This window comes from Cyrtonyx montezumae, unplaced genomic scaffold (assembly GCF_038088225.1).
Source record: "Cyrtonyx montezumae isolate F1298 unplaced genomic scaffold, pur_monq_1.0 scaffold_31, whole genome shotgun sequence".
Taxonomy (NCBI): domain Eukaryota; kingdom Metazoa; phylum Chordata; class Aves; order Galliformes; family Odontophoridae; genus Cyrtonyx; species Cyrtonyx montezumae.
The window spans coordinates 855,007-882,445 of NW_027072036.1; the positions used below are offsets into that span (position 1 = coordinate 855,007).

The 27,439-nt window shown below is 50.8% G+C and overlaps 1 protein-coding gene across 2 annotated transcripts; it reads right to left on the minus strand.

The window, feature by feature from the left end:
- Positions 1-1,857: 1,857 nt before the first annotated feature.
- Positions 1,858-26,842, minus strand: SDC3 (syndecan 3). Of its 2 annotated transcripts, none has more exons than XM_065744737.1 (5): positions 26,735-26,842; positions 6,645-6,762; positions 5,633-6,228; positions 3,899-4,169; positions 1,858-3,616 (listed from the first exon to the last, which is right to left on the minus strand). In XM_065744737.1, the coding sequence occupies exons 1-5, from the start codon at positions 26,795-26,797 to the stop codon at positions 3,450-3,452; spliced, it is 1,215 nt and encodes a 404-aa protein (XP_065600809.1). In that variant the 5' UTR covers positions 26,798-26,842; the 3' UTR covers positions 1,858-3,449. The 2 variants fall into 2 exon arrangements, with proteins under 2 accessions (XP_065600809.1, XP_065600808.1); XM_065744736.1 differs by lacking the exon at positions 26,735-26,842 and adding an exon at positions 7,888-7,986.
- Between the last annotated feature and the right edge of the window lie 597 nt (positions 26,843-27,439).

Below are 27,439 nucleotides of genomic sequence, written 5' to 3' on the forward strand. Positions count from 1 at the left end.
GCCCCAGCCCTGGAAAAGCTGGGGAGGCAAAGCCAGCTCCTTGCCCCCATAGCCACGGTGAAGGAAGGAGCCCCCAGCACCCCCTCCTCATTAGGTGCAGTTTGCATTGAAGCTGTGTACGTGTGTGTGCTTTGCAAACACACGTATATACATATATACATATATATTAATTACATACACACATATATACATACATAGACACATGCCACACACACCCCCACCGCCTCAAGTAAAAATTTCAGTTGCGAATACTCAGCGTCACTTTGGGAGCTGACAGAGCCCCATGGAAAGCTCCAAACCCAGAGATGGTTGTAACTGTAAAAAGGACACAAGAATCCACCTGTCTGCTCAGAGTTTGCTCCCATTATAGCCTCCACTCTGGTGGCTCTTGGTAGAGGTTGGATAACTCTTGGGAGCAGGAGCCGAGATTCACATGGTGCGAAGAGGGGGGATTTTGTCACCCAGTGGGTAAAATGGGGAGGGAATGGGAATTTTATGTCAAGTCCTGTCACTTAGTTTTGAAAGGTCCAAAATAAAAGGCTTCAGAGGAAAGAGGTGACTCAATCCTAGCCACGAGAAACCCAACCTGGCTGGGTCCTGCTGATGTCACCCATATCCCATTGCTCTCCTAAAATGTAGAAGTGCACACAACAAAGGCTCTTCCTCGAGGCCTGGTACAGGGCCACCAAAGACATGGGGAAGCAGAAGGAAAAGCCTTTCTGCACCAGTGGGGCTGCTCACATCCTCTGAGCACTACCCGTTTTTGTCCCTCCCCGTTACACAGAGCTGATGGTGTCTCAATTTTTTTGGAGCTGAACTTTCACCATGGTCAGCTCCATCCCACCCAGACTCATCTCCACTCCCAGAGGAATCCTCCTTGTGATCACATCTCTTCAGTCTCTGAACTCATGCAGGAGAAGAGGACAATGAATGATGCCTGGTCAGTTCTAATTACGGATTTAATTGCCTTCACCTCCTTTTTGGCCTGTGATCCCCTGCTTTTAATGGCTGTAAGAGGAAGTGCTGCCCAGATCCTCTCTCTGCAGCCAGCCTTCCTCACTTCTGGAACTGTCACGGATTTAAGTGCCAGGATTACAACTTAACACCAGCTGAGTGAACCAAGGTTAAGCTTGAGTGAATAAAAAATTGTATTAAAGAAGTTCAGACTATTAAAGGGGAAAAAAATGGAATGAAGAAGATTAGGGAAGCAGCTAAGAAAAGCAGCATTTAAAAGATTAAACTGGGAGGGTTGACATTTATTTTTTTTCTTAATGTAAGCTCAAAAGATTAAGTCCACATTATTCCAAAAGACACTGATTTTGGGTGGCCTGGATGTTTGCCATGCCCAACTTGTGGTACCACAGAGAGTCTCTATTTCTGCCATGCACCAACAGCCAGGGCCCTTTGGGACCAGAAACACAAAGCTCTCCCCTTTGAGCAGCTTTGAAGTGGCCCTTGGGGCCAACACCAGCCTTCCTCAACCATCTGGTCACCTTTAGAGCATCCTCATCCTCATGCTGACAGAACTGAGAAATGGATGCATATATACAGACACCTACACCAGCACCTTCAGCATCCCACCCAAGGCAGCCAACAGAACAGCCTTCTTTGAATGCAGAGAACAAAATGATGACTGTTTTGAGGTTGACTTCTCTAAAATTGGGATTATTACAGCTGGGCCGAGCTCCTTACTGTGGGATAAGACCAGCAATGAGCTCAGGGACTGAATGCTGATGCACAAACCTCAGCTCTTCACAATCACTAGGCCTCACTCAGCCACTGTATGCAGTGCAATGGCAATTTACAGGGATTTTATTTCACTTATATATATATATTTATATATAAATGAAATATATATAACTGTGTATGTATGTGTATATATATATATATACACACATGTTCAGCCTCTCGAATTCCCAACACAAAAAAGAGCTCTGCTGTCATGCAGCCTCCAGCAGGGTGATAAATCCCTATATGCACTCACGCCCTGAGGGGGACAAAGTGTTACTGCATCCATGCAGGTCAATTCACGGTGCAACAGAGCTGAAGAAACTGATATTTGTGTTGTTTTCCTGTTTAAATTGCTCTAAGACCAAAGCCAACATCTCCACAGGACGTTGCTGAGATTGCAGCCATTGTTAAAGCAGAGATCCTCGGCTGCATGGCAAGCAGCGCTTCAGCTAATTAAAAGCCAACTAATTGAAATATCTAATTGACTTTTCTGTGAAAAAAATCTAAACTCCAGCCTTTTTCAAAGGAGCAGTTGGGCTCTGCATGCTGGGAACTGGCAGAAGGAAAAGCATTGTGTGGTTGATGACAGCTCCTGGGCTCTTTGCTTGTGGGCTGCCCTGAGCTGATCCCCATGGGAATCAAAATTCAACAAAAGGAATAGAAATGCTCAACACTGGGGCTCACTAAAGCCATGCAGCAGATGATCTACTGTGCTCCAAGCTGCCCCCAAACAGGTCTGTTCCTGTGGCTGGGTCCCCCAGCTTGATTCGTGTCATTTAGTGCTCTGTTTCTCCTTCTTTTCCTTTCTGAGCTGCAGGACACTGCCCCAACCAAGCATGTTTGTATTCCCACCCCATGCCAGCTCCCCACCAAGTGCCATCCCGCACCATTTGAAAACCAGTGCTGCCGGAGGGGCTGTGCAAGCTGAGCTTTATTGGTCACAGTGAAAACCCAGTGAAAGCACGGGCCCTGCTCCACACCACGCCAACATCACATGGGTTCTAGAGATGTCAGGTCTCTGGTCATGCACAGTGATGCAGCAAAGGGTGCTGTTGGCCAGAGCAGATTCACACGAGGAACCCAAACACGGCCTCTTGGTGCTCCATGAATTCTCCAGATGGGAGCTGGCTGTGGTTTTGTTTGGTTTTGTTCCCCCATTCCAAGAGCAAATCCTGGGGCGCCAGGTATTCCGGCCCCTTGTGCTTTTTCAAGGTTCAAAGCATATCTGAGAGTTGCATCCTTTTTTCAAACAGAAGCAGGGAGCAAAACGGAATTCCTGCAAAGTAACCAGCTCCATTAAAAAAAACAAATAAACAAAAAAAAAGAGAAAAAAAAGAAAAAAAAGAGAGGGAAAAGCCTCCTTTCTTTCCAATCGAAACAACAACGACAAAAAAGAAGATAAATCCAAACCCTGCGCCCTAGGGCTGGTACATGGTGTCCGGATCCCAGAGTCCACCATGGAGGTGGGAAAAGCCCCGAGAGCTCCATCTGCCATCCACAACGTGGCGATCTGTTTGCGCCAAAGATATGGTTTCTCCTTTTGCATTTTTTTGTTTGTTTCTTGTTTTTTTTGTTTTGTTTTGTTTTTGTTTTGTTTTGCTTTTTAAATTCACAGTCTGATCCAAAAGAGAAGAGAGATAAAGAGAGAGACGGAATGGAGGAGAGGAGGGAGAGTTCGGAGGAGGAGCAGGGAGCGTAAGGCATGCCAGGCTCTCGTCCTACGCGTAGAACTCCTCCTGCTTGTCTGGCTTCTGGTAGGTCACGTTGGCTTGTTTGGGTTCCTCCAGTGTATAGCTGCCTTCATCCTTCTTCTTCATCCGGTAGATGAGCAGCATGACAAGGAAGGCAGCGAAGAGGGCTCCCACCACACCGCCGACAATCACAGCTGCAACAGAAAGGAGTACAGCTGTCAGGAGGGCAATCAGGCTGGGTTCTGCTTGGCTTTGTGCTTTATGACCTGAATTCATGTTTAAAACTGAACATGAAGGTGGTGTGCTCATGCAATTTGTGTAATTCAAGGAGCTGCAACAGTGTGCTGGTTACTGTGAAGGACGGGCAGGACCCATCTATTGGGGCAGGTGAAGTGGGTGCCCCAGCACCACGCCAGCACCTTGCTGAAGGCCAAAAGCCCTCCATCCTCCCACCAACCCACGTCCTCCACTCTCACCTATCAACACTTCCTTCCTCTCCAGGATGTTCTTCTGGGGGAGCTGAGCAGCTGAGCTGCCTGACTCTATAGTGTTGTCGATGAGCCCCGGCTCTGCATTCTTGCCCAGCCCTGGTGCTGCTGGTGGTGTCACCACTGCCACCACTTCATTGCCCAGCTCAGAACGAGTTGTCTCCTCCTCCTCTTGGATCTCGAAGTCCCCGCTGGGGCCACTACTGGTTGGGACTTCCAGATCACTGTCGAAGACCGTCGTCAACTCTCCTGGCTCCACCTGGAGGAAAGGACAAGGTGGAGCAGGGGACAAGGACTTACAGGTGGTTTGTGTCTCCAGCAGCATCAGTGTGGCTGGAGGAAGGGCATCGTGATACCACGGTAGGGAACATGGGGGGTTAATGTTGGCCTGTCCCTTCCCAGTGTCACTGAAGTGGATGACTGTATTGCAGAGAGCAGTATTGACCCCACATCTTGACTGTCACCTAAGGTCTCCTTGGCCAAGCAGGACCATTTTGACCTGTCCCCACCCACGTGCCATTGAGACACACAAGCTCCCACCTCTGGCCTCCGACAAAGACCTAAGGAGGGTCCCACTGCCCTGTTCTCCTCCAGTCCAGTCCTCATCTACTCATTGCCTTCTGCACATCCCCACAATCGCAGCATCCCTGGGGACAAATCCATCCTGAGCAGCTCCCTCTCCCTGCTGCATGCTGAGCTGATCCCACAGAGCATCCTTGAGAAAAGCACCCCCAGAACTTCTCCATTGTGGGGCAAATGGTTCCCTCATCCCATTTCAAATGGGGATGAGCAATAAGCTGATGGGGATGAAGCCGAGGCAGGCAAGACGGAACCCTCACAATGTAACAGTGCCCCTAGCATGGTGCACAGCTCACTGCTTCCACAAGCACGTGGATTTGTGACAGAGATTAATTGAAGGTCAGCAGGAGCCTGGGGCGCTACACACATATATACGTACCCAGAAAAGAGGGACTAGTTTAGACAAATCACTCCACCTTTCAGTCAGAGTGGTTTTCAAAGGGCCCCTTAGGGGCTCTGAATGAGAGATGGAGCAGTGGATGAAATCCCCCACCCTAGACACCCAATGGGCTGCAAATGCTTGAGCAGGAACTGCAGAGCGATTGGATCTGACAGTGCCAGGCTGTGAGCTGGGCTGCAGGACAGGAAACTCAGCAACTGTACCCATGGGAAAGCCTCTCTCCTCCCCCAAACTGCCCTCCTATTGCTAGGAGAAAATGCTCAGGAACATTTTCCATCAATTCCACCCCTGTGCTCTACCCATGGTGGAGCTAGATGAGGTTCAGGTTGGATATTAGGAAAAATTTCTTCTCTGAGAGTGGTGATGCATTGGAATAGGCTATTCAGGGAAGTGGTGGAATCCTGGAAGTGTTGAAGAACCATGGAGATATGGCACTGAGTGCCGTGGCCAGTGGGCATGGCAGGGATGGGTTGTGGTTGGACTGATTGATCTTAGAGGACTTTTCCAACCATAATGATTCTGTGATTCTATACCTCCACCCTTCCACCTCCCCTTTTCATCCCCTAAAACATTCAGCTCTCTGCAGAGCTAGGAAATGCCCAGCCTGCTCAGGACACAGCCACCCAGAGGGATGCAGTCCTGTCTCAAGACACAGCCACCCTAAAGGCTCCTCATGACCACCTTCTGGATTCATACATCGTCTACAGGCCCTTCGGCAGGTGAGAAGGGCTCCTGCATCCTACCTGGGGGGCTTCTGTGGGTGGCAGCGTGGTGGGACTGGAAGGCAAGGTAGTGCTTTTTTCCGTGGGTTCTGAAGTCCTGGAAGTGCTTGGTTTTGGCAGGGACCTCGGCTTGGCTGTGCTGGAGGGGACAAGCCATGATGTGGTCACCTCCGTTGGCACACTGGTTTCAGAGATAGAAGTGGTGGGTGTCTCCAGGGTGGTGGCCTGGGTGGTGGCTGCCTTCGTGACAAAAGGAGGCAGGAACCTCTGGGTAGTGGTGGGCTTGGTGGTGGCCATGGTGGTGCTGATGGTGGTGGTGGTTGTGGTGGTAGTGGCAGCTGTGGTGGTGGTGGCAGTGGTACTGGGAGAGTCACTGGCAGTGGTACTGGTGGTGGTTGTTTTCCAGCTGGGGATCACTGGTGCTTCTGTTATCTTGGGGATATACAGGACGCTGGTTGGTTGCTCAGGGGACGTGTCCTCAGTAGGGAACAGCTCAAAGGGGGTTGCCACGGGCTGAACCAAGGTGACAGGCAGCATGGCCACTGTGGTGGGCAGCGGGACGGATGTGTCCGTGGTGAGGCTGAGTGCTGTCTCCAGCCCTGACTCCTGCTCAAAATCTGGAAGAGGGAGAGAAGAGCAGAGGATGAAGCAGGCATTTCCCAGGACTGGCTGGTCACCTGGCTTCACACCCAGAAGTCAGAAAGCATAGAGCGGTTGTGGGCTCAGCAGAAGGCAAGAGATGCACATTTCTATGTGTTGGCTAAAGCCCCTCTCTGAGGTCAACCTTTAAAACACCAGCACAGGCTGTTAGGAAAGGGCCAATCCTGCCTAGTAGGGCCAGAAACTGAAATGGGAAGTGGAAGCACTTTAGCCCAGCTTCTGATACTGTTCCCTTTGCTTTTGGCTGGGAGAGAGCAGGACTGCTGGGGAGATGAGTATGGGCCAGACCACTCCTCCCATCCCACAGCTTCAGTTCTACCAAACTCCATCCCATGACCCCACACCCTTCCCTGGGAGCGCTGCAGCTACTCACAGCCTGAGCCGGAGCCAGAGTAGATGTCATCCAGTTCATCATCTCCAAAGGGATCGTCATCCCCAGAGCCCTCCAGGTCCACTGGCCTCTCGTAGTTCTCATTGCGCCAGCGCTGAGCCTGCAGCCAAGCAAGGAGCTGCGTTAACCAGCTGCAATGGGCACCACAGAACGGGGTTAAATGGGATGGGATGGGATGGGATGGGATGGGATGGGATGGGATGGGATGGGATGGGATGGGATGGGATGGGATGGGATGGGATGGGGAGAGCAACTCCAAGAGAGTTTTAAGGGAGTGGGACTGCCGGCAGCAGTTGAGCTGCTCCAAACTGTTTTTATCCCCCCATATAATATCCTATTGCAAATCTTTCAGACAAGCTGACATTTTGTGGAAAGTGCACATTGATTCTGATAACATTTCCTGTGGAAACAAGCCCTCTGGAAAAGGGGAAAAAAATGCTTTTGGAAAGTGCTAGGAACCATATTATTTTAGTTCTCCAGCTATTGTTTCCTTTTATACTATTTTCACGTGATTTCTGGCATAGGTGTGACATTAATGCACGCTATCAGCTGCCACAACTTGGAAAGTGACAATATGACACCATGTCAAACTTCAAATGTTCTGCTGCTCCATGGTGCTGCTAAAACTTGAAGGGCCCCTGCTCATAGGGCTCTTAAGCATCTTGTTTTGCAGATCAAAGTGTCTCTTGTTTGTGTTGCAAGGAAACAGTTTGACACTTCATTACAACCCAAACAAGGAGGCTTTGATCTGTAAGATAGCATCAGATGTTCCAAGATGTAACAAGCCAGGTTGGTGGCACTTAAAGCAAAGGGGTGGAAGGGCCCTCTTTGCTATTATGGGATTGTACCTCCCGATAACAGCTTTGAGTTTGTTTCCATTCCAGATTGAAATAAAAATGAGTTTTGAAATGTTAAAGTGGTTTTGTGTGGGGCAAGCTCAAGAGGTGCCTGTTGGTCAGATTCCTGCTGCTTCCTCATCCCAAATTTCCCTTCTTGAAATCAAAATGTCCTCAATTGGTAAAAAGAAGATGAGCCCAAGAGATTTCATATTAATTGCTCTAATCTGTACAGCATCGAGCTCCAGCTCCTGGAGAGGAGAGGGTAAAAAGCAGAGAAGAACTGATACACTAAGGACAACTGCAAATGACTTTGCTAAATAAGCAATGTCTCAACTGCAAGGTTTGGGGGGTTGGAAGAGGAAACATTTGGAGCTGCTTTTATTCACCTTTTGAATCCTGTGCTTGTTGGGTATAGCATGGCCAGACTTCAAAGCCTTCCGAAGAAGACAGGGATGCCCAGAAACTTGCATCTGTCTTCTGTTAAGACTAAGTGAAGACTAAGGCTGTCGTTTAATCCTAGACCTTAGCAACTTTTTATGTTAATAGCACTGACGCTCACCAGGAAACAAGGAGCCCATAACACAGGCGCACCCCAACCCACCTCTCTCAGCCCTGCTGGATGACCTGTTGAGCTCCCCAAAGGTCACATTCTCTCTGCTTGACCTGCACAGCCTCCCTGTAATGGGAGCCACATGGTCCAGCTCCGCCGAGCTCATTTCTATCTTAAATTGGATCCAGATGAGTCAGCTCCATCCATCAGTTCCCAGCGCTTGGATGGAGAAATGAAAACACAGGAGCATGGGCCCAGCATGTGCTCATCCATCCCACCTCCCATCTCATCATCCTACCATTCATCCCACCACCTATTCATCCCATTATCCATCGGCCCATCCATCCATCACCCATCCATCCATCCATCCATCCATCCATCCATCCATCCATCCATCCATCCATCCATCCATCCATCCCATGCTTGGCTGAGCAGTGTGTGCCCTGGATGCATTTTGCCCAAAAGATCTTGGAGCAATGCAGTGATGCAAATGAGTATATGTAGTGTGTGCCCATCCCACTGCAAACCAAATTCAGCTAAGCAAGGGAGCGGACAGGAAGATTTAATGAAGGCAATTTGGGCAGTTGTCGGTGCAGTTTGCAAGCAGGGTTTGGTCCTGGTGGTCCTGTGGGGATGAATCACTGTGTATACCCTGGTGATGGAGGAGATTTGTGCATAAGGGCACTGACACCCAGATACACAAAGAGTACCACAGCTGATTCCATCACTCAGTAGGGCTGAGCCCAGTTATACTCAACAGTGATGGGGGTTAATTAGTCCTTTGCCTCGGAATGAGTTGCATCTGTGCCATGCCAGGGCTTGTTGATTTGTCTCCCCACTCCCCATGGCAAAGGCAATGGCCAGTTTACTTCCAGCTGCCTGAAACTCCTGTGGACACATGATGACACCAACCCACTGTCCCCTTGCTGCCTCCACACTGTGGCTTGGCAGGGCCGGCTGGGAACCACAGCCAAGGAGCTGCAGCAGCAGAAATCACAGCCAAGTCCTACACTAAGAGCCTTGAAAGTGAGTGAGAGCTCAGGCCCTTTGGCCCAGCCCCATCAGAGCTGAGCCAGAGATTAGAGAGGCTTCATTTCCTTTGTGCTGTTAACACGCATCTATCTCCAAGCACAGCAGATGCCCCATCCCTCCCTCTCCTCTCCCTTTATCAAGGTAGGTGACATCATTTTACACAGAGAAAAATGTAATAATTGGGAAGAGGGTCCCACTGACACACCCAGCACATCAGTGCTGAGAGTTTGCTGGGAAACCAAGGAACCAAAGGGACATTCCACCTCCTGCATGACCCTACACATCCCGGGGCACGTCCTGCTGCCAAACGTCTTCCATTCATGCTGTGAGGAAGGGTGCCTTATAAATCCATCCTTAAAGGCAGGGAGAGGCTGGTAAACCTCCCCAGGATGCTCTCAGGTCCTTCTCTGGTAGCCATCGGCATGGCAACGGTCACCATGGAAACCACCTCCTCCATGGCGACGCAGCATCCATCATGTGCAGGCAATCAGTGGTTTCCTCCAGCACACCCACCTCAAACAGCTCCAGCACCGCTTCCCAGTGAGGTCATGGGGAAGGGACATGGGGACCCCAGTTGGGAAACAGAATGCCGTGTGCCCCGTTGGGATCTGGCAGCCAGGGCATGTGGGGAGAGTGCCAAAGCCTCTAAAGCTCAAACAGGCACATCTCTGCACCCGGGGTCAGCAATCTGTCCATGGCTGAGTGCCATTGTCTCTGGGAAAATGCGTTAAATTGAGAACAGACCACAGGAAAAGTGATGATTATTTCTATGATATTTTCCAGGGGATATTTTCAATTAATCAGTCCTTGAAAGCACCTTTCTGGTGTTTTCTATATAAAACCCTAATAACTCATCCTGGCACATGATTTAGTGATACTATAAACAGTTGAAATAATATTAACTTGCACACAAAGTTGGAACAAAAACATTGTTTCTGAACCTTAAAGACTCCACAATTCTTTTCCCACTATGAAACTGATGCATTTCCACGCCTAGAACCAAGGCTGAGTTAAAAATAAATATGTCAGCAAGCTGCTCCTGACAGCAGGACTGATGGTAGCGACCATGGAGGCTGCTTGAGCTGGAGGTGTCCATAGCAAAGCCAAGGAGGATGTCCAAAAGGCAGTGCTGGATTCTAGGGGTGCAGGATGCTGGCAGAAAATGCACTTTCTGCACATGGGAGGGTTGCATCCTCACCAGGTCCTCAGTCCCAGACCAGACTCAGCTCTTAGAATCATAGAATCATTAAGGTTGGAAAAGACCTCTAATTTCATCCAGTCCAGCCAGCCACCTGCCACCAATACTGCCCACTACGCAGTGTCCCTAAGTACTAGATCTACATGTTTCATGAACACATCTATCAGCATCTCCTCCTCCTCGGGATCGCCTGCTTCCAGTATCATTTTTTATTTCCATACTTCAATGGATTAGTGCCAGATCTTACCACACAGCATAATAAAATATCCCCAAGCCAGAGCTGGCATGAAAAATAGCAAACCTCCCGACATCTATTGTTGCTAACACCTCCACTCCCAGCACATTCTGTTTTCTCCCTCCAGGGAGATGGAGGGGAAAAGACACAGCAAGAAACCCACAAACACAGTACCACCTCCTGCTGCATGCATGCAAAACACCCAGTGAAGAGGTACAAATGAGCCTAGTGCATGGGATTGCATCAGGCAGGTGAGGTTGCTCCATAGGAATAGGGTCAACACAAGTGCCAACTTCTCCATGAATAGGATCACCCTAAATGCCAACCACGCAACGGATAGAGTCATCCCAAGTGCCAACTCCACGGATAGTATCACCCCAAGTGCCAACCACAAAATGGACAGAGTCACCACAAACTCCAACCACCCAATGGATAGGATCATCCCAAGCACCAGCAGCTCCATGGACAGAACCACCCCATGTGCCAACCACCCAAAATGGATAGAGTCACTTCAGGCACCAACCACTCTATGGATAGGATCACCCCAAGCGCCAACCACAAAATGGATAGGGTCACCCCAAGTCCCAGCCATCCTGTAGATGCATGGTTATGCACCTCAGAGACAACTCAGCGCTTAATCATACCATGCAGAAATTCCCCACCCAGCCCAGAATTGATTTAATTTGCTCGACTCCAGAACCCTATTGCAGCTTTACATCCAAAACCATCTTGAGATTTTCTCACCTTCCACAAAGGCGTATTTCAGAGCTTGCTCTCCGAGCTGAGATTCAGCTCTCCAAAGAGCTGGAAAATAGGATTTTATCCCTTTTTCCCCACTTCTTAGATTGGAAAGAATCTTAAAGATCATCTTGCTCCAACCACTGCCATGGACTGGTTGCTCCCCACGAGATTAGGCTGCCCAGGGCCCCTCCCAGCCTGACCTTGGGCACCTCTAGATATGGGGCACCACAACTTGTTTGACTAACCTGAATATTGGATTGGGTGCTCCCAGGGACATGCACTGACTCACTGCTGCAGTTTGGGAGATGTTGCAGTGGGTATGCAGTAGGATGGGAGAGTTAACTCTTGAAAATCAAATATATGCAGGCATACATACATACATGCTGGAGCACCCGGATTTAGGAAAGAAAAAAAGGGCATTTCCTCTCCCTAGTCCATGCTAGGACTTTTGTTATATTCACTGGCCCTGAACTTTATCAGCTGCAATTATTTGTTTGCAAGTGTAATCAATCTGCTTCTGACAGCACCGTTCAGCCGTGCTCCCCACTCTATCAAGGTTTTCAGCAATCCAATGTGCAATAAAAAGCAATAGAAATGCAATTAAAAGGAAAGGAAAAGACATTCCACTGCATGGAGCAGCTCAAGCATTCAGCAAAACTCTGCCCTTCAGCAAAGTGCAGAGCAGTGGGGACCACCCGAAATGCAGCCCCCAGGACCCAGCTGTCTGCATGCACCAATAAAGCTCAGGTTTCCAGATGAAAGGAAAACTCCCAAACCCATCCAAGCGTGGAGCCTTGATCCCAGTGCTGCCATCTCTGGTTACCTAGCCCAGGAAGCACCTCCAGCCCCACAGGTCTCATTTTACTGAGAAAATAAATGGGTGGGAGGGGTCAAGCCCTATAAAAGAGCAAAACTTCTGCTAATGGACAAAACCAACAGAAGCTCTGGATGAGCCATCGCCAAGAGTGGAGGATTTTCAGCATTTTGGCATGTGATGGGAAACGTTTCAAGTTACACATCCATGTGTATATGACCTGGGCTGTAGGCACATGTGTGCACGCATGCACGCACTGAGGGGTTATGTTGCTGGAAAGCACTGTTCAAATATTTACACAGCCTAAGCCTCATTGTTTCCTGCCCCCAGATGAAGTCCTTTTAATGAAATGTAACTAAACAAGCCGTTTCCATTCTGCCTTTCCAACAATAATTATGGCTCATAGACTAAACGGGATGGCAGCTTTTCAATGCTGTGTTGGAGAGATGGAAGACATCATCCCTGAGGCAACATTTCCTAACGCACAGACACAGTCCTGAACCTTTGGGAGAAGGCTCTGCACCATCAGAGCAGCCCACCCAGCTGGGATGCTCACGGGGTTGAGATGTTGCTGTATGCAGGAGATGGAAGTGTTATTCTAGGGGAGCAATGTGGTCTCCATCATCCATCTCCATCATCCAAGGTCACAGCAGCACCCAAGCAGCTCCTGAGAGATATCTCTGAAAAGAGGCATGGCGTTCCCAAACTCACTGATCACCAGACCAAAAGGGAAGGGAAACTGAGGCACATCATCCTGAAAGCCTGCAGCCAACTGGGACCACACCCTCATCACACACAGCCTGGGCTCATGGGATGGGGAAAGACAGAAATTAGGTGTGTTGGGGCATCAGAGACCAAACTGAGAGAAAAAAAGCCACCAAGAAAACCAACAACCAACCTACAGACAGACCTTCAGCTCATGGTGTTGGGGTTCCTTTCGGGTGGGGTGCTCGGATCCCACGGGTTTGCACAAACCCTCACCTCACACCTGCAGATTCTGCATTTCTTTGCTGCTGCTCTCATCCTCCCTGGGGCTTCTTGGAAAGCAAACGTGGGAGCACCCCGTGCTCACAACTGTGGGCGGTTCAGCGAGGGACAGAGTGGGATTAAGGATGGAGCACAGGGGATTACCCGCAGCTCCCGGCAGATTGTGTGTGCCATGGGGGAGGGCACAAAGCCCCAGCCCTGTGCGTTTGATGGGTTTTATGGTGTAATAAATGGAGGATTTACCTGGGGAGGCTTTGCTAAAATTACACCAGAGGCACACACGCAAGCAACAAGCGTCCAGAGGCATCAGCCTCAACACCCCAAAGCACACCCCGGTGCCCGTGCAGGACTGCAGCACACAGCCCAGGCTTTGTGCTTCTCCCAGCTCCCCTTCCTGCTCGCTTCCAAAAAAATGCACAAGGACACATGCTTGTAGATAAAGGCGCTATTTTTGGCACCTTACATCATTAACCTCTGGGACTCATCGCCACTTGTGGCATCCCCAGGGACGTGGCGCAGGAGGGTGCAGCAAACACAGGGATGAGGGAAGCACACTTGCAGAATAAAAGCAAGGTTGTGGCTGGGTTTGGCACAACACCAGGGAATGAATGTGGAGTTTCCTTCCTCCCATACGTGCTGGGTTTGCAGTGTGATGGGGATGCGACAGAAAATGCTTGGATGCCCAGACAATGCTCAGAGGATGCTCAGAAGATGCTTGCTGTGCTCAGCCCCGCTCCCTGCCTGGAGTGTCCATGGGGCTCGCAGTGGGGATGGAGCAGGGAGGTGGTGTGGGTGATTTGCCCTGGAAATTAGTGCAAACAGGGCAATCAACGTGGAGGGAACCCAAGGTTGGCCAGGATCAGCTCCATGCTGACCACACCTGGGTCTCAGCATTTCCAGCCTCCTGCATCCCTCCTATCCCAGAGCATCCCTATGTTCCTGGCCAACTTACTGCTCCAACATGAATTTTTCCAGCTGTAGGATCAAGGAACCCATGGCCAGGATTTACCTGGAAAGAAATGCTGTGATCTCCTTTCCAGACTGCTCTTCCCACCCTCAAAAATGATGTCTTTTGATGCTGGCATCCATCAACATTCATTAACCTAGCCTTGCACTAAGCATGCCCTGAGGGGACAACGGTGACAATGCAGCCCCTGGAGTGACCTACCTGGTGTCACCCAGGAGTCCCCCAAAACCTAATGCCAAGACTCCCAGACACTCCTTTCACACCCAGACCACACCACCTCCCTTTCTCCCTCCTGCCTGTGCCTTTATCTCCTATAAGCCGATTGCTGCTGCAGCTCCAGGCTCGAGCCCTCCCCACAGTGAACCTCCAGCACACGCTGGCCCCCAGGTGATGTGGGTGCTGCTGACAGTCCCAGCATAGTGGCATTATAGGAATTTACAGCCTGAAACATGCCAACATGCCACCCTAGGGCGGTCCCCAGGCCAGAGCATTGAGACAGGAACAGGTTAAAATAAAACCTAAGAACTGAGCAAGAAGGTGGGATGCACTGATAAGACTATCCCAATGGAGCAAGCTGAAATTACAAAACCACAGTGAGCTAAACACAGCCTTCATCTTCAGGGCCCACAACCACAGCACATGCCCACCCAAAGGATTTCAAGGAGGACCTCATGGAAATGACTTCTTGGAGTTAATTGCAGTAAATTCTCAGAAATGTAGTGAATATGCATGCCTTATGCTCTTAAAAAATGCAGTCGCTTCTCTCTTCAGTGTGCGAGATCAGTGGGGCTCCCTCCCTGTGCACAGCTCCCAATAAACACACCTGCTTTAGAACCTGACTCTGTGTTATAGGGTTTGTTACTGCAAGTCAATTCAGCGAGCCAGCCAGGTGAGCTCTTTGCTGACCCATGGGGCACATGGGGAACAGGGAAGCTTTAGGCACACCCCGAGATGTTCTCAGAAAGGCTCCCTGTCCTGACCGTGCCACTGCGGAGCAGAGAAAGAAATCTGGCAGTGGACCAGGTATGTTGGGAACAGGGGACCCATAAGTCATTAGGAGATGTCCTGCGTGGGGAAAAGAAGTGAAGGTAAGCTTCCCCTGAGGTTCATGAGCTCACCAGGAACAAGGTAACCCATGGGAGATGTTTCTGTGTATCTACCCTTAAAGATCTGAACTTGATTCAGCTGGAGTTAATGGGGATTAGGCCCTGGCACAGTCTGGGTGTAAGACAGGTCAATGTCTTGCCAGGAGGGGCCGGGCAGGAAAATGATTTTGTGGAAGGAGTAAATGTCTGAAGCGGTTTTGTTCCTGTCATATTTTACTGTTTATATAACTGCTAAACGTCTGTGTTGTGAAAGCACTTCCAGTGGAATTCTGTTCCTTGTGTGAGTGAGAGCAGTGCTGGCATGAATGTTGTGTGAGTGAGACACAGAAAAGCTATGGGGCGAGCGCAGAGTCCCAGTCCGTGCTTCTGTCCTCCCGAGAGGGAAACAGACGGATGAAGGGTTGGGGAAAGTGAAAATATGGATTGGTTTTGTATTTTCCATCCTGAAAATCAGTGTAACCCTATACTAATAATAAGGTGCCATATTTGCATCCAAGTCCAGGAGGTAAAAAGGAGTAGAGGTGATTGACACTTCTGTTGGTGTTGTCAGATCAGATTTAAATCAGAGTGTTTATTCGGCCAAGTGGAGTTAATAAGGGTTATTTGTGGGAATCTGAATTCAGTAAAAACTCGGTGAAGTTCAGTCATGGGTGGGTCAAAGAAATCCCTAGATTAACCCCACTTGGGTGTGTTTGAATATTTGGATATTGCTGGGTAAAAAGACCCCTCTGGGTGGTATTTTGGCTCACTGGAGAGACATTGCTAGGGAGCCAGGGGGAATACTGAAGAAGAAACAGGGGACATAAACGAAATAACAGGACCAGTTTTTATAACTGAATATTCAAATCATGAGAGCAAGCACTGGGCATTTGTGGAAGCTGAAGAGCTGTATTGTTTGACTCGTGGGTTTTGAAGGGACTGGGGAAAATTGTTCTGATGGTGTGTGGAACTGTAATTGAGGGTACGAATAGTGAATTGTGGCAAACAAAACAAAACAAATGGCAAAAGGGTAAAGGAAAAGGGTTTGAGATATTAGGGCTTGTGAACTGCGCTGGTCAAGGCAGATGTGAGAACTACCCCAGCCCCCCTGCCCCTTCATACCTGTGAATGGGGCTGGGAGGGGAAGGGACATTGGAAGAGAGAATAGCTGTCATCTGCGGACGTCTAGGAAACCCAATATCAGTGATAGCACTCCAGAGGGAAGGAGGTGAAACTGAAATATAATGTTTGTGGTCTTTGTAATGATGAACGTTTGAAAAGTGGAAAAGGTTTGGGAAAGACACAGGCTGAGGAGGTAAAGGTGAGCAACATGTAACAGGGACGTTGGGACCGAGAAGAGAGGTGAGGGATCTGGAATACTGAGGTACAGAGATAACAAGGGAACTGAGAAGAAAGGGTAAAGAGGTTAATTTTTTGTTGGATATGGGTACCTCTTACTCTGTGCAGCACCAAGAATTATTACCCATAGATGCTGATTTTGTAACAGCAGTGGAAGCTCCTGGCCAACAAGAGAAGTCTTACTTTTTGAGACCAATTAAATACAGGTTGGGAAAACAAGTAGGAATATGTAAATTTTTGTACTTCCCAGGTTCACCAAAACCATTACTTGGGCAAGTGTATGGGAACTGCTGAATCACGACCTGAACCACTGATTGATCACCTGGGGTGAGCACCGAGTCAGCCATGGGCGCACAGGTGAAGGTGATATACCTGTGTGATTGGAGGGGGTGGAGCCTGGTTCCACCTCTCCCAAACCCCATTTAAGGGCTGACCACCACCAGGGAAGGATCTCTTCTTGGAGATCCCTCCCACATGGAGTCTCCTGCGAGCCTTGTCATCGTAAAGGTGAGCCATCTTCTCTTTTGTATTATCTGTATACTGTTTATATAGAACTACTTAAAATATACCATCCCCTATACTATCTCTTTGTGGAATACCATCATTGGGAGTTATTTACCTTACAGCAAGACTTATTAGAACAAATGGATGCAGAGATTAATTCAATAAAAATTGGAGCAAAGGGTCAAGCACGACCAGTCGATTGAAAAGTTACAGAAATCTTAAATCAGGTGTATCCAGGAGCGCAGGCATCAGGGGTGCCTGGCAGAGCAAATGTGTAGCCCCAATGGAAGTTGAGTTGTGTTAAGCAGGAGCCAGCCCAGTCATGGTAAAGCAGTGCCCTTCGAGGATCCAAGATTGTAAGATAGAAGAAATAATAGGCAACATTTGGAGTTCATATTCATAATTGAATATGAATCCAAATATGACACTGCAATCTTGCCAGCGAAATTCCGATGGCAAGAGGTATCATTGGTACAAGATTTGAGGGCAATTAATAGAATTGTCCAAGATACTCAAGTTAAGGAATGAGTAGGTGGGGTTTACCATTCCGGATTTGTAGGATGCCTTTTTTCTGCCTGGTTTTGCCAAAGAAAGTTTAAAGTTATTTGCCTTTGGGTAGGAAAACCCCAAGATGGGGAGAAAAGCCTCAGTTAACCTGGACAGCGTTACCCAGGGTTGTAAGAACAGCCCACTGACGTTTGAAAGCCAGTTGGCTTGTGAGCCTGAGACTTGGGTTCCTCCATCCCAAGGTGGAACTTCACTGCAGTACATGGGTGCCACAGTACTGCGAGTCTGCTGAATTTCTTGATAACCCATAAACGGTTATCAAGTCTCTCAACAGAAAGCAATTTGCCCAATGCCCAGAACACCAATGCAGAGCTGCCTCTGATCCAGCAGGACGTGACTGCTTGGAGAGTGTTTATGCCCATCAGACAGACCTACAGGAGGAGCCATTGGACAGTGCTGAGGATTCCTGGACTCACTGATGGAAGCGGTTTTGTGAGGCAAGGAAAATATAAGGCAGGATATGCAACAACTACTATTGAAGTAATAGAAGAAATAACTGCCTTGACAAGAGCCTTAAATATATGGACAGATTCTAAATATGCATTTGGGGTGGTACACGCTCACAGTACCATCTGGAAAGAGTGAGGATTGCTCACACAGAACGAAAACAAATTCAGCATGGTGTAAATTTACCAAAAAGCAACTCCTATAATGCACTGTAAAGGACATCAGAAAGGTAACACTGTACAGGAAACTGGGAATAAGATGGTGGATCAAGTGGCAAAACAGGCAGCTGAAGAAAAGGAGGTTGGTGAACTGGCTTTTTAATTCCAGACAGTAAAGTTCAAATTGTGATAAAGTATTCTAGAAAGGACAGGAATCTAAATAATGACTTAGAAGGGAAGAGAGAAATCTGATAAATGAGTGCATACCCAGGTGGACACACTGTTGTTCCCTTTTGTATTTAAGGGAACATAAATTATACAATCCTAGTACCAGGAACAGAGTATAAACGGGGCCTACTGGGACAGGGAACCTTCCAGGGCAGCAATGGCAAATTGATTTTTTGGAACTGACAAGAAAAGTGGGGATCTGTCAGGTGTCAGTTCTAACAGATACCTGCTCGAGTTGGCCAAAGGCATCGCCTTGCACGTCTAATAAGGTGAGGGGAGTAACTAAGGTACTGTCACAGGAAATAATTCCAAGATTCAAGGTTCCTGCCACAGTATCATCTGATCGAGGGGCACACCTTATTGTGAAAGCAATGCAATAAATCAGACAATTATTGGGAATAGATTGGCAATTGCAGACACCAGCAAACCATTTGATTAAACTACAGATGGCCAAGTTAGGACAAGAGGCCAGGCTGCCACGGCCTCAGGTGTTGCCATCAGCCCTTTTGAGATTCTGTATGGGAGGTGGCCATATCCCATACGAAAGGGAACTTGGGGCCAGTTAGGATAAGTATTAACTGAATATGTAATAAGTTTAGAAAGGCAACTTTGGGAAATTGAAAAAGAGTTTTGGGTATTAGAGCTGGGGGACTTGATGGCCCAGTACATAATGTGCTACCAGGAATCTAAGTGGGAGGGACCTTTCCTAATATTGCTGACCACACATACAGCGATCAAGGTGAAGGATCATACACTGTGGATCCACCACACTCGGGTCAAGAAGGCAACTTGGCCTCAGTGGAAAGTGGAAGTGGCCTCAACTTGCCCAAACGTGGGCAGAAGGGTCCCTTAAGTTGACTTAGAAGACAAACGCATAATCTGAATTGATGTTTATGCTTCAGCTTGGTCACAGGGGTATGTACAATAATCAGTCAGTGATGACCATGCAGAAGTGTTGGAAACATGTTTCCTGACCTGTGAGATAAGTTAACCAGTTGGCTACCCGAATTTCCCTGCCTGAAGCAACTCTTCTGCCCTGCATTGCTTTTGTTCTGTTGATAATTTCTGTGTGTATTACTCCGTGGTGTGCCCTGTGGATGTGCAAAACCTCTGGGAATACTTGTGAGGAGTGGAAGATGCACAAATGAAGGCAGAAAATAGAGAGCGGGTGTTATTTTAATCACCATGCAATAATGGAATCATTCAGCAATGGAATTTGATGGATTGAAGAAAAGGGGGGTGATTGGGACAGGAACGGGTTAAAATAAAACCTAAGAACTGAGCAAGAGGGTGGGATGCATTGATGAGACTGAAACTGCAAAACCACAGTGAGCCGACCGCGGCCTTCATCTTCAGGACCCACAACCACAGCACATGCCCACCCAAAGGATTTCAAGGAGGGCCTCATGGAAATGACTTCTTGGAGTTAATTGCAATAAATTCTCAGAAATGTAATGAATATGCATGCCTTATGCTCTTAAAAAATGCAGTCGCTTCTCTCTTCTGTGTGCAAGATCAGTGGGGCTCCCTTCCTGCGCACAGCACCCAATAAACACACCTGCTTTAGAACCTGACTCTGTGTTACAGAGTTTGCTTCCACAAGTCAGCATCCATCTAGGGCACCCCACTGGGAGGTGTCCCCATTCTCCACCTCATTCCCAGCTGCATTAAGCAGGTCTGAGCAAAACCCTCCTTAAACGTGGCTGGGAGATGCCTACAGGGTGTTCCCTTCAGAACAAATGTGCACAGCCCAAGTTGTGGCACCCATCCCTGCTGGGCTGTCCCTGTCCCCAACATGGGATGTGGTGAGGCAGGCAGCAGATGGCTCTGAAGCCTAATCCTGCCCAGCACTGGCAAAGAGTGGTCCAGGACCTCATCTCCCAGAGCAGAAAACCACAGGAGGCAGGGAGATTCCCAAGCAGAGGGAAGACACTGAGACATGAGCCTGCAGGAGCCCTAATCTGGAGAGGAGAAAGGGTATGGGGTGAATCCTCTCCCTGGGCAACGACGTAAGGAAAAAGCCATGGGGAAGCTTCCTGAGGGTGCATGTTTCTTTATGGGGCCACACTTCCCTGGGGGTTTGGAGTGACACGCGATGCATCGCCATGCTCCTAATGCAGAGATGTGGGTGCAGAACAACTGCATGGCCAACATCCCATAACCCCACCAAGGGGCAAAACCCGTCCAGGTGGGCAAGGAGCAAGCACAGGACCCCGAAGCGAGCTCACAACAGCGGGAGGGGGGAGGGCAGCCAGCAGAGCAGCCCACTCATCCCAGTGCTCTGATTCCACCGCCTCACACCCTCTTCCTTTTCCCAGGACGGAGCGCAGAGCACAATGAGCGATTGTTCGCTGGCGCCGCCGGGGGAGACTAAAATGACCTCAGCGCTGCCGACGGGAGGAGGGTTTGGATGGAAACGTGAGCACGGGATGGGGAAAACACGGGATGGGGAAAACAGCCCCGGGGCCGCGCAACGCAGCGGTCTACCCCGAGTGTACCCCGAGTGTGCCCCGACGGACAGCAGCGCGTGTGGGTCGGGAACCACAGCAGAACTGAAATCATGAATGGCCACAATGAGCAATTGTGGTTGGTTTTTTTTTTTTAAGATATATAATATTATATATATATCTTATGTCATTTCATTTTCTGGGCTTGGCTGTTGGAAAGCAAGCAGGAGGTGGCAGGAGGAAGGCAGACGGGCTGGGCTGGGCTTTGCAGTGCAGCCATTTGCTGGTGATGGAGTGAAAGCCCTCCACCAAGGGCTGACGGTGCCAGGGATGCTCTGCAGGGTGTTCTGCTCTGAGCAACAACCCTTTCACAGCCATGAGACCCGAGAGCACAATGGGCATCACCATTAACGGGGATTTCCATGAGCACGTGGCAACAAGGAGAAAATCTTTGTCTACCCAAATGTCAGCAGCTCTTAAAGTCATTCCTGACATTGTGGGTGAGCAGTGCTGTGACAGTCGCCCCACACCGTATCCCAGAGCTCTCACAGCTCAGCTGGGACCCTGCAGTCCCTCTTGTGCTGAGACACAGCTTATAAATCTCCTAATAATGATTAATCAGGACTCCTTCAGAGCCCCCTGCGTGCAGCTTTACTGCTGGGAGATTAACACAGAATCCCCCTCCCAGACTGCAGCCCGGGCAAACACTGCCGGACAAACGAGGGTGCCCTTATCCCAAGCAGCCCTTCTCCTTACAGCATTTAATCAGGAATAATTCACCCAGGGCAGTGCTTTGCTGAGCACTGTCCCGAGCTGCAGACCGTGGCATTCAGAAGCTGCATGCATGGGAAGAAGATGCTGCCCTCCTTCCTCCGAGTTGTCATGGAAATGGTGATGGATAGGGAGAAAGATGCAGCACTTGACAAAAATCAAACATGCTCACAGCCCCTTCTGCGGATTTCCAAAGGACCCCAGCAGGCTCGGGATGTGCAGGGACAACTCTGTGTTGGTTTAAAGGGATCTCACAGGATGAGGACACAACATTTCTAGGGGTGGGGATACACAGGTGCCTCAGTCTGCCCCAACACTCTGTCACTAGAAACCCCACAGGAGAAAAGCACTGATGCTGATGCCCAGTGCAGGTAGGGATGCTCAGAGCACCTTAGGCAGCGAGGAAAGGCACCCAGCACCAGCCCCATAAATTACCCAGCTGACATATGTAGGATGACGCCTGCCATGCCAGCGTGGCCACGACCTACTTTTGGAATTTACATCCACAAAGCCACGTGCAGGGGTGGGGCTCAGCTCCCGTGCCCATGGGCAGGCCCCCCCCTTCCTGGCACATCCAGCATTACTCATACGGAGCGACTCGGAGCTCCATCAGCTCTCAGTTACAGTCCCTGGGAGCAGGCAAGGAACAAACAGCAGATGCAAGAGGAGGTTTCTCTCATCTGACACCTCTTTTCTCCATCCAAAGCAGCTTCTGTAGTGCCCAACTGCTGAGAACACAGCAGGACAAGACAAGAGGAAAGGGAGGTGTGCTCTCTGGCTCTCTATGTCATGGCCAGAGAGGGTGGAGAGGGGAAGGAAAAAGAGAAATCTACTTTTTCTGAGAGCAGGTGGTCAGCACATTGTCAAAGCCCAGGGGGATGGGTATAGCATCCCCACGTGGGGTTGGATGCAGCATCCCAGCAAGGTGCTGGAGTCCATGGGGTTGGATACAGCATCTCCACTTAGGGTTGAGTACCAGAATCCAGCAAGGCAAGACATTTCTGCCCACTGACCTGGGCCTAGACCTCGCCCTGCTCCGCAGGACAGGATGCTGCAGCCCCAGCAGAGGATGAGAAATGCTCGGAGAAGAGCTGAGCTGTACACTGGAATTACACACAAACCACGTGTTTGGGTTGCTGTTTTTTTTTTTTTTCTCCCCCTCTAATTGCTCCTGCTATTTTAACTGAGACAGACATTTCCTTGATGATTTTCAAGGGCTATAAATGTTTTATGCCCCTGCCACGGCTGATGGGTTCCCCTCAGCTCCTCCTTCTATGGCACTGAGTGCCTTCGCCTCCCTCCTCCTCCTCCTGGAAATCAAAGGGACTGGGGATGCTCCACACCAGGGCTTGGGGAGCACCCACTTCTGCTCAAGCATTCCTGCAGTGTGCAGGTGTTGGCTTTAAGGACATCAGCACATGGACAATTGGGATTCCTTCTGCAGGGTCCTGTGCATGGCCTTAAATGCCACAGCCTGGACTGGGATGGGTGCTTGAGGAGCAGGAATAAAAGTGTTCAGCCCTGAATCGAAGGTAAGGAGGGGGGGACTAATTGAATTACTGCAATTACAGCTCCTACCTTAATGATTGTACAATAATTAGCACTCAACCCATTGCCCCAGTGATGGCTGCACGGGGAACAGTCCCCAATCAGAACAGTGCAGGGACACCCCAATGCCATGCAAACACCCCAATCCATGGGGACACCTCAGTGGCTGGCCAGCTTGCACCTCTGCAGCCCCACCCTGCAGCCTAACTGGACTGCTAACTACCCAGAGCTATTATCTACTGATAAACGGGGAGAAGCAGCTCCTTCTTATGACAGAAGAAAACAAAAACAAGAATGAATAACAGGGGCTGGGCACTGAGAACAGAGGTGCCATGGTCTCAGCATCTCCAGCACATGTGGTCCTCGGTGGGATGCTGATATCCCGTGACCTTTGGCAGCTACGACTGGGGCTAATTAGAGCTTAATTAGTGCTCATGGATGCAGCCGGAGGGGCTTCTCCGTACCATAGCCCCCGGGCATACATATTAGGGATAAGGAGGAGCATCTCCCCTACCATCCCAAACAGAAGCAGAAGAGGAGGAGGAAGCAGCAATGCCGCCGGTGCCAGCTGCGGGGCCACAACACGATACAGGCATTCCTCAAAGCCCCGAAGAGCTCTGGATGTGCAGGGACGAAAGAGCCCCAAAGTCAGCTCCATCCCATCCCCCCGCGTCATCCAACCCCCCGCAGGTCCCTCTGCTGTCTCGCTCGGCTTGCTGCAACTCCAAAAAAGGGAACCCCGCTCCCTGGCAGACCCGGGCTGAAAGCACGGCCAGAGCTGCACAGAGTCACCCTGTTTCATCAACAAATACCTGGCAGCTCTGCCTTTTTCCACTGGAACGGAGCCAGGGCTTTGGAGAGGGCCAAGAGCCGTCCTCCCTCCTCCCCCAGCACCCCCCAAAGTGTCACCTCTCTACTGTCACCAGAGCCCCATCCTCTCACCATTCCTTTGGCAAACGCATGGGCAGCACATGAGAGAGAGAGAAAATTAAAGGCTGCGTGGCATTACTTGCCAAGAAGCCTCCAAAAGAAGGAAGAAACCACAGCAACAAAAAAGTCAAAGTTCTCAAACTCACCCCCCCCCCCCAAAAAAAAAAAAAAAAAAAAAGGATTTTATGTAGCAGACCATATTGGATCACAGCTCCCACTCTTTCTATGATTCTTTCCCCCCAGAAATGCAGCCCTCGGGTATATTCCCAGTGTTCCTGAGGGATGCCCGTGTTTGCAAACAGCGCGTGCAGGGGCAGGCAGACCTTCTCAGCACTTTGCAGCAGTTATTCCACCAATGTGGCTCGTGGAACAGCTCTGCCTCCCCCCTCCTCTTTCTCCTCCAAAAAACAGCATTTTTTGGCACATAAACTCTTTTGCCAGCAAGTTCTGCTCAGCACTGCCCCGACCCTGAGAGGCAAAGTGGTGTTGGGGCCGCACACCCGGAGGAACCTTCTGCAAACGGAGTATTTGCCCCCATTTCTCAGCAATGCAACTCTCCCTTCTCCACTGGCCAGGAAAGCTTCAGCCCTGAGATCTCCACTGTTATTTTTATCCAAAAACGAGCACTTTGAGCTGTGGCCAAGCCGTGGGGAGGGAGGGAGGGAGATGCTTCACATCGTGGGGATGTAAATACGGCCGAACTTCCTGGCTCAGGGCTCACATGCTGAACGTGAGCAGAGAGCCATGGAGGTACCACTGCGGTCCCATCACTGCTCACCCCAACTGGTGCTGCCCTCTGCTCCATGTGCTCCCCAGAAGTGCATCCCTGTGCCACCTCTGCTCAGACCTATTGATTCCCAAATCCACACTCAGAGCGGTGACCCCTGGGGCTGCCCTTTGCCCAGTGCAGCCCCAACCCTGCGGGTCCCATCCCACCCCACAGAGGGCTTTTGCCCCATGCAGCTTTGCACGAGGAGCTCGGCATAAATGTCACATTAATTAACTGAGGGAGATCTCCATGCAGCCACAAAAAGCCTTCTGTTCTGCCCCACTCTCTGCCTCCCACCTCTGCTTTCCCCACGGATGCCAACATGCAGAAGCATTTCCAATCCCCTCCAGGAGCCAGGCTGAGACCTCACACACTCGCTGCGTGCCATGCTGTTCACATCTCCTCAGACCTCAAAAAAGAAAGATCTCCCATTACCCGCTGGGGCTGACCCCACCCCACGACCAGGACCCCATCACTGACCCAGGGTGGGAGCAGCCAGCCCACTCCTCTCCCCACCCCACTCCCATCTTCCAGCTGAGAATGGGCTCCCTTCCCTTCTCCTTGGCTCCTGGGACCACTCCTGGATTCCCAGGTGTCTGCTGTGGGGTTGAGCTCATTCCTCACCCCATAAGCACAGCAAAGGATTCCAGACCTCATTCACAGCCCAAAGCGATGCTGTAGGGAGAGGGGTGGGCAGGGATGGTCCAGGTGCTCCCCAGCCCCAGTGACATCAGCAAAGGGGATCCAATTGATCCAACACTGGCACAGTGTCACTGTGTCCCCATGCACGAGGGGATGGCGGGTCTCCGGTCCATATCCCACCCTCCTGAAACCATCACACACGGGGCTGTTTCAAGGCACTGCCCTCATCCTGGAGCCTCCAAGGAGAGGGGAGAAGCAGAGACTTTGTCCGACACAACCAAACAACTCAGAAACAATGGCAAAGATCAGTGGAGTGAGACCTCAGTCCCCTCCTGGTCTCTAGTGAACCTCAGAGCTCATCAGCCCTACCCTCACATATCCCTCAGCCCTCCTGCCTGCTCCTCAGCGAACAGCTGCACTGCCATCACCAGCTAAAGACCCCAAAATTGGGAAGGGAGAAAGGAAGGTATCCCCCAGTCCCAACAAGGAGGGATGGAGCGAGCTGCCAGCCGGTCCCCATCCTCACCAAACGAATGCCAAAGTGCAACACCCAGCTGAATAAATGCAGCTGTGTGCATCGCCCACCGTGTGCACGCAGGGCTGGGCTGCTCACACATCGCACACCTCGGAGTGCTTTCAGTGAGAGCGTCCTCAGAAATGGGAGCTTTGTATCTGCTGCTCTGGAGAGATGCAGCCGCCAGCACGAGAGCCACGCAGACAACCCTGGAACATCTGCACCCCCCCGAGCATCCCCGTGCTCAGAGCATTCCTGGAGCATCACCAAAGCATCTCCAAACCCAGAGTATTCCTGGAGCATCCCTGGAGCATCCCCAGAAGCGGGGCTGCAGGAAGAGAGGGTACCAGAAACCCAATAGGAGCGGCGGAAGCTCGGTGCTATTAAATCCAGCAGGTTGCTGCTGGGCAGCCAGAAATGGGGACTTCTCCCGGGGAAGGAGAAGGGACTCCCCACGCCGATCCTTTGCTGTGCCGAGCAGTGGGAGAGCCGCGTCCGGGGACCGCCGCCGCACGCAGCACCGCCCCAGGAGCCGCTCCATCCCGACGCGGACCCGACGCCCAAACCGTCCCCCGGGAAGAGCCCTCCTGGGGCGGCCAACCCCCCCAACCCCGCCGGCTTCTCCCGAAGGCGTTTCCCTGTGACCTTCAAACGCCATTCCCCCTAACCCCCCCCCAACACCACCGCGCGGTGCTGATCCCCCCACCCCGCACCGCTCCCCGCGGTGGCCCCGCACTCACCAGCGCTGCGCGGGCGCTGAGCAGCAGCAGCAGCACCGCGAGGCCCCGCAGCTCCGCGGGCATCTTCGTGCCGCAAGGACGGCTCAGCAGCGCGCGGGGGGCGGGGAGCGGCCTTTGTTGCCGCCGCCCTCCCCCGTCCCCTCCCCGCACCGCCGCCCCGCAGGAAGCGCCCGGCCCCGCTCCCCGCCCCGCCCCGGTACGGCCCCGCACGGTGCGCTCAGAGATGAGGGGGTGTCTACGGGAGATGGAGGGGGGGCTATGGGGTTGGTGGAGGGGGGTGGGGGAGGATAGAGGGGATCGAAGTTGGGGCTGATGGGGAGAGTGGGGCGTCAATGCGAGGCTATGGGGGGAGGGAGCCGGGGGTGGGGAGGAGTGGGGAAGATCGAGGAAACTCTGGGGCAGGTAGTGGGATGTAGAGGCGAATGGGGGCACCCAGGGGTAGGAAGGGAATGGATAGAGGGACTTCGGAGCAGTTAAGGGGGTACCCGGGAGTAGATAGAGGGCTTGGAGGCTGACAGGGAAGGATGCAGGGGTAGATAGAATGGTACTTGGGAGTAGATGGAGGTGACAGGGAGTAGCCAGCAGTAGCTAGGGGGCACAGGAGTAGATAGGGCTTAGGGGTAGCTAGGGGAGTACCCAGGTGTAGTTAGAGGGGATATGGGGGAAGATGGGGGAGACCCAGGAGGGGATATGGGGGTCATGAGG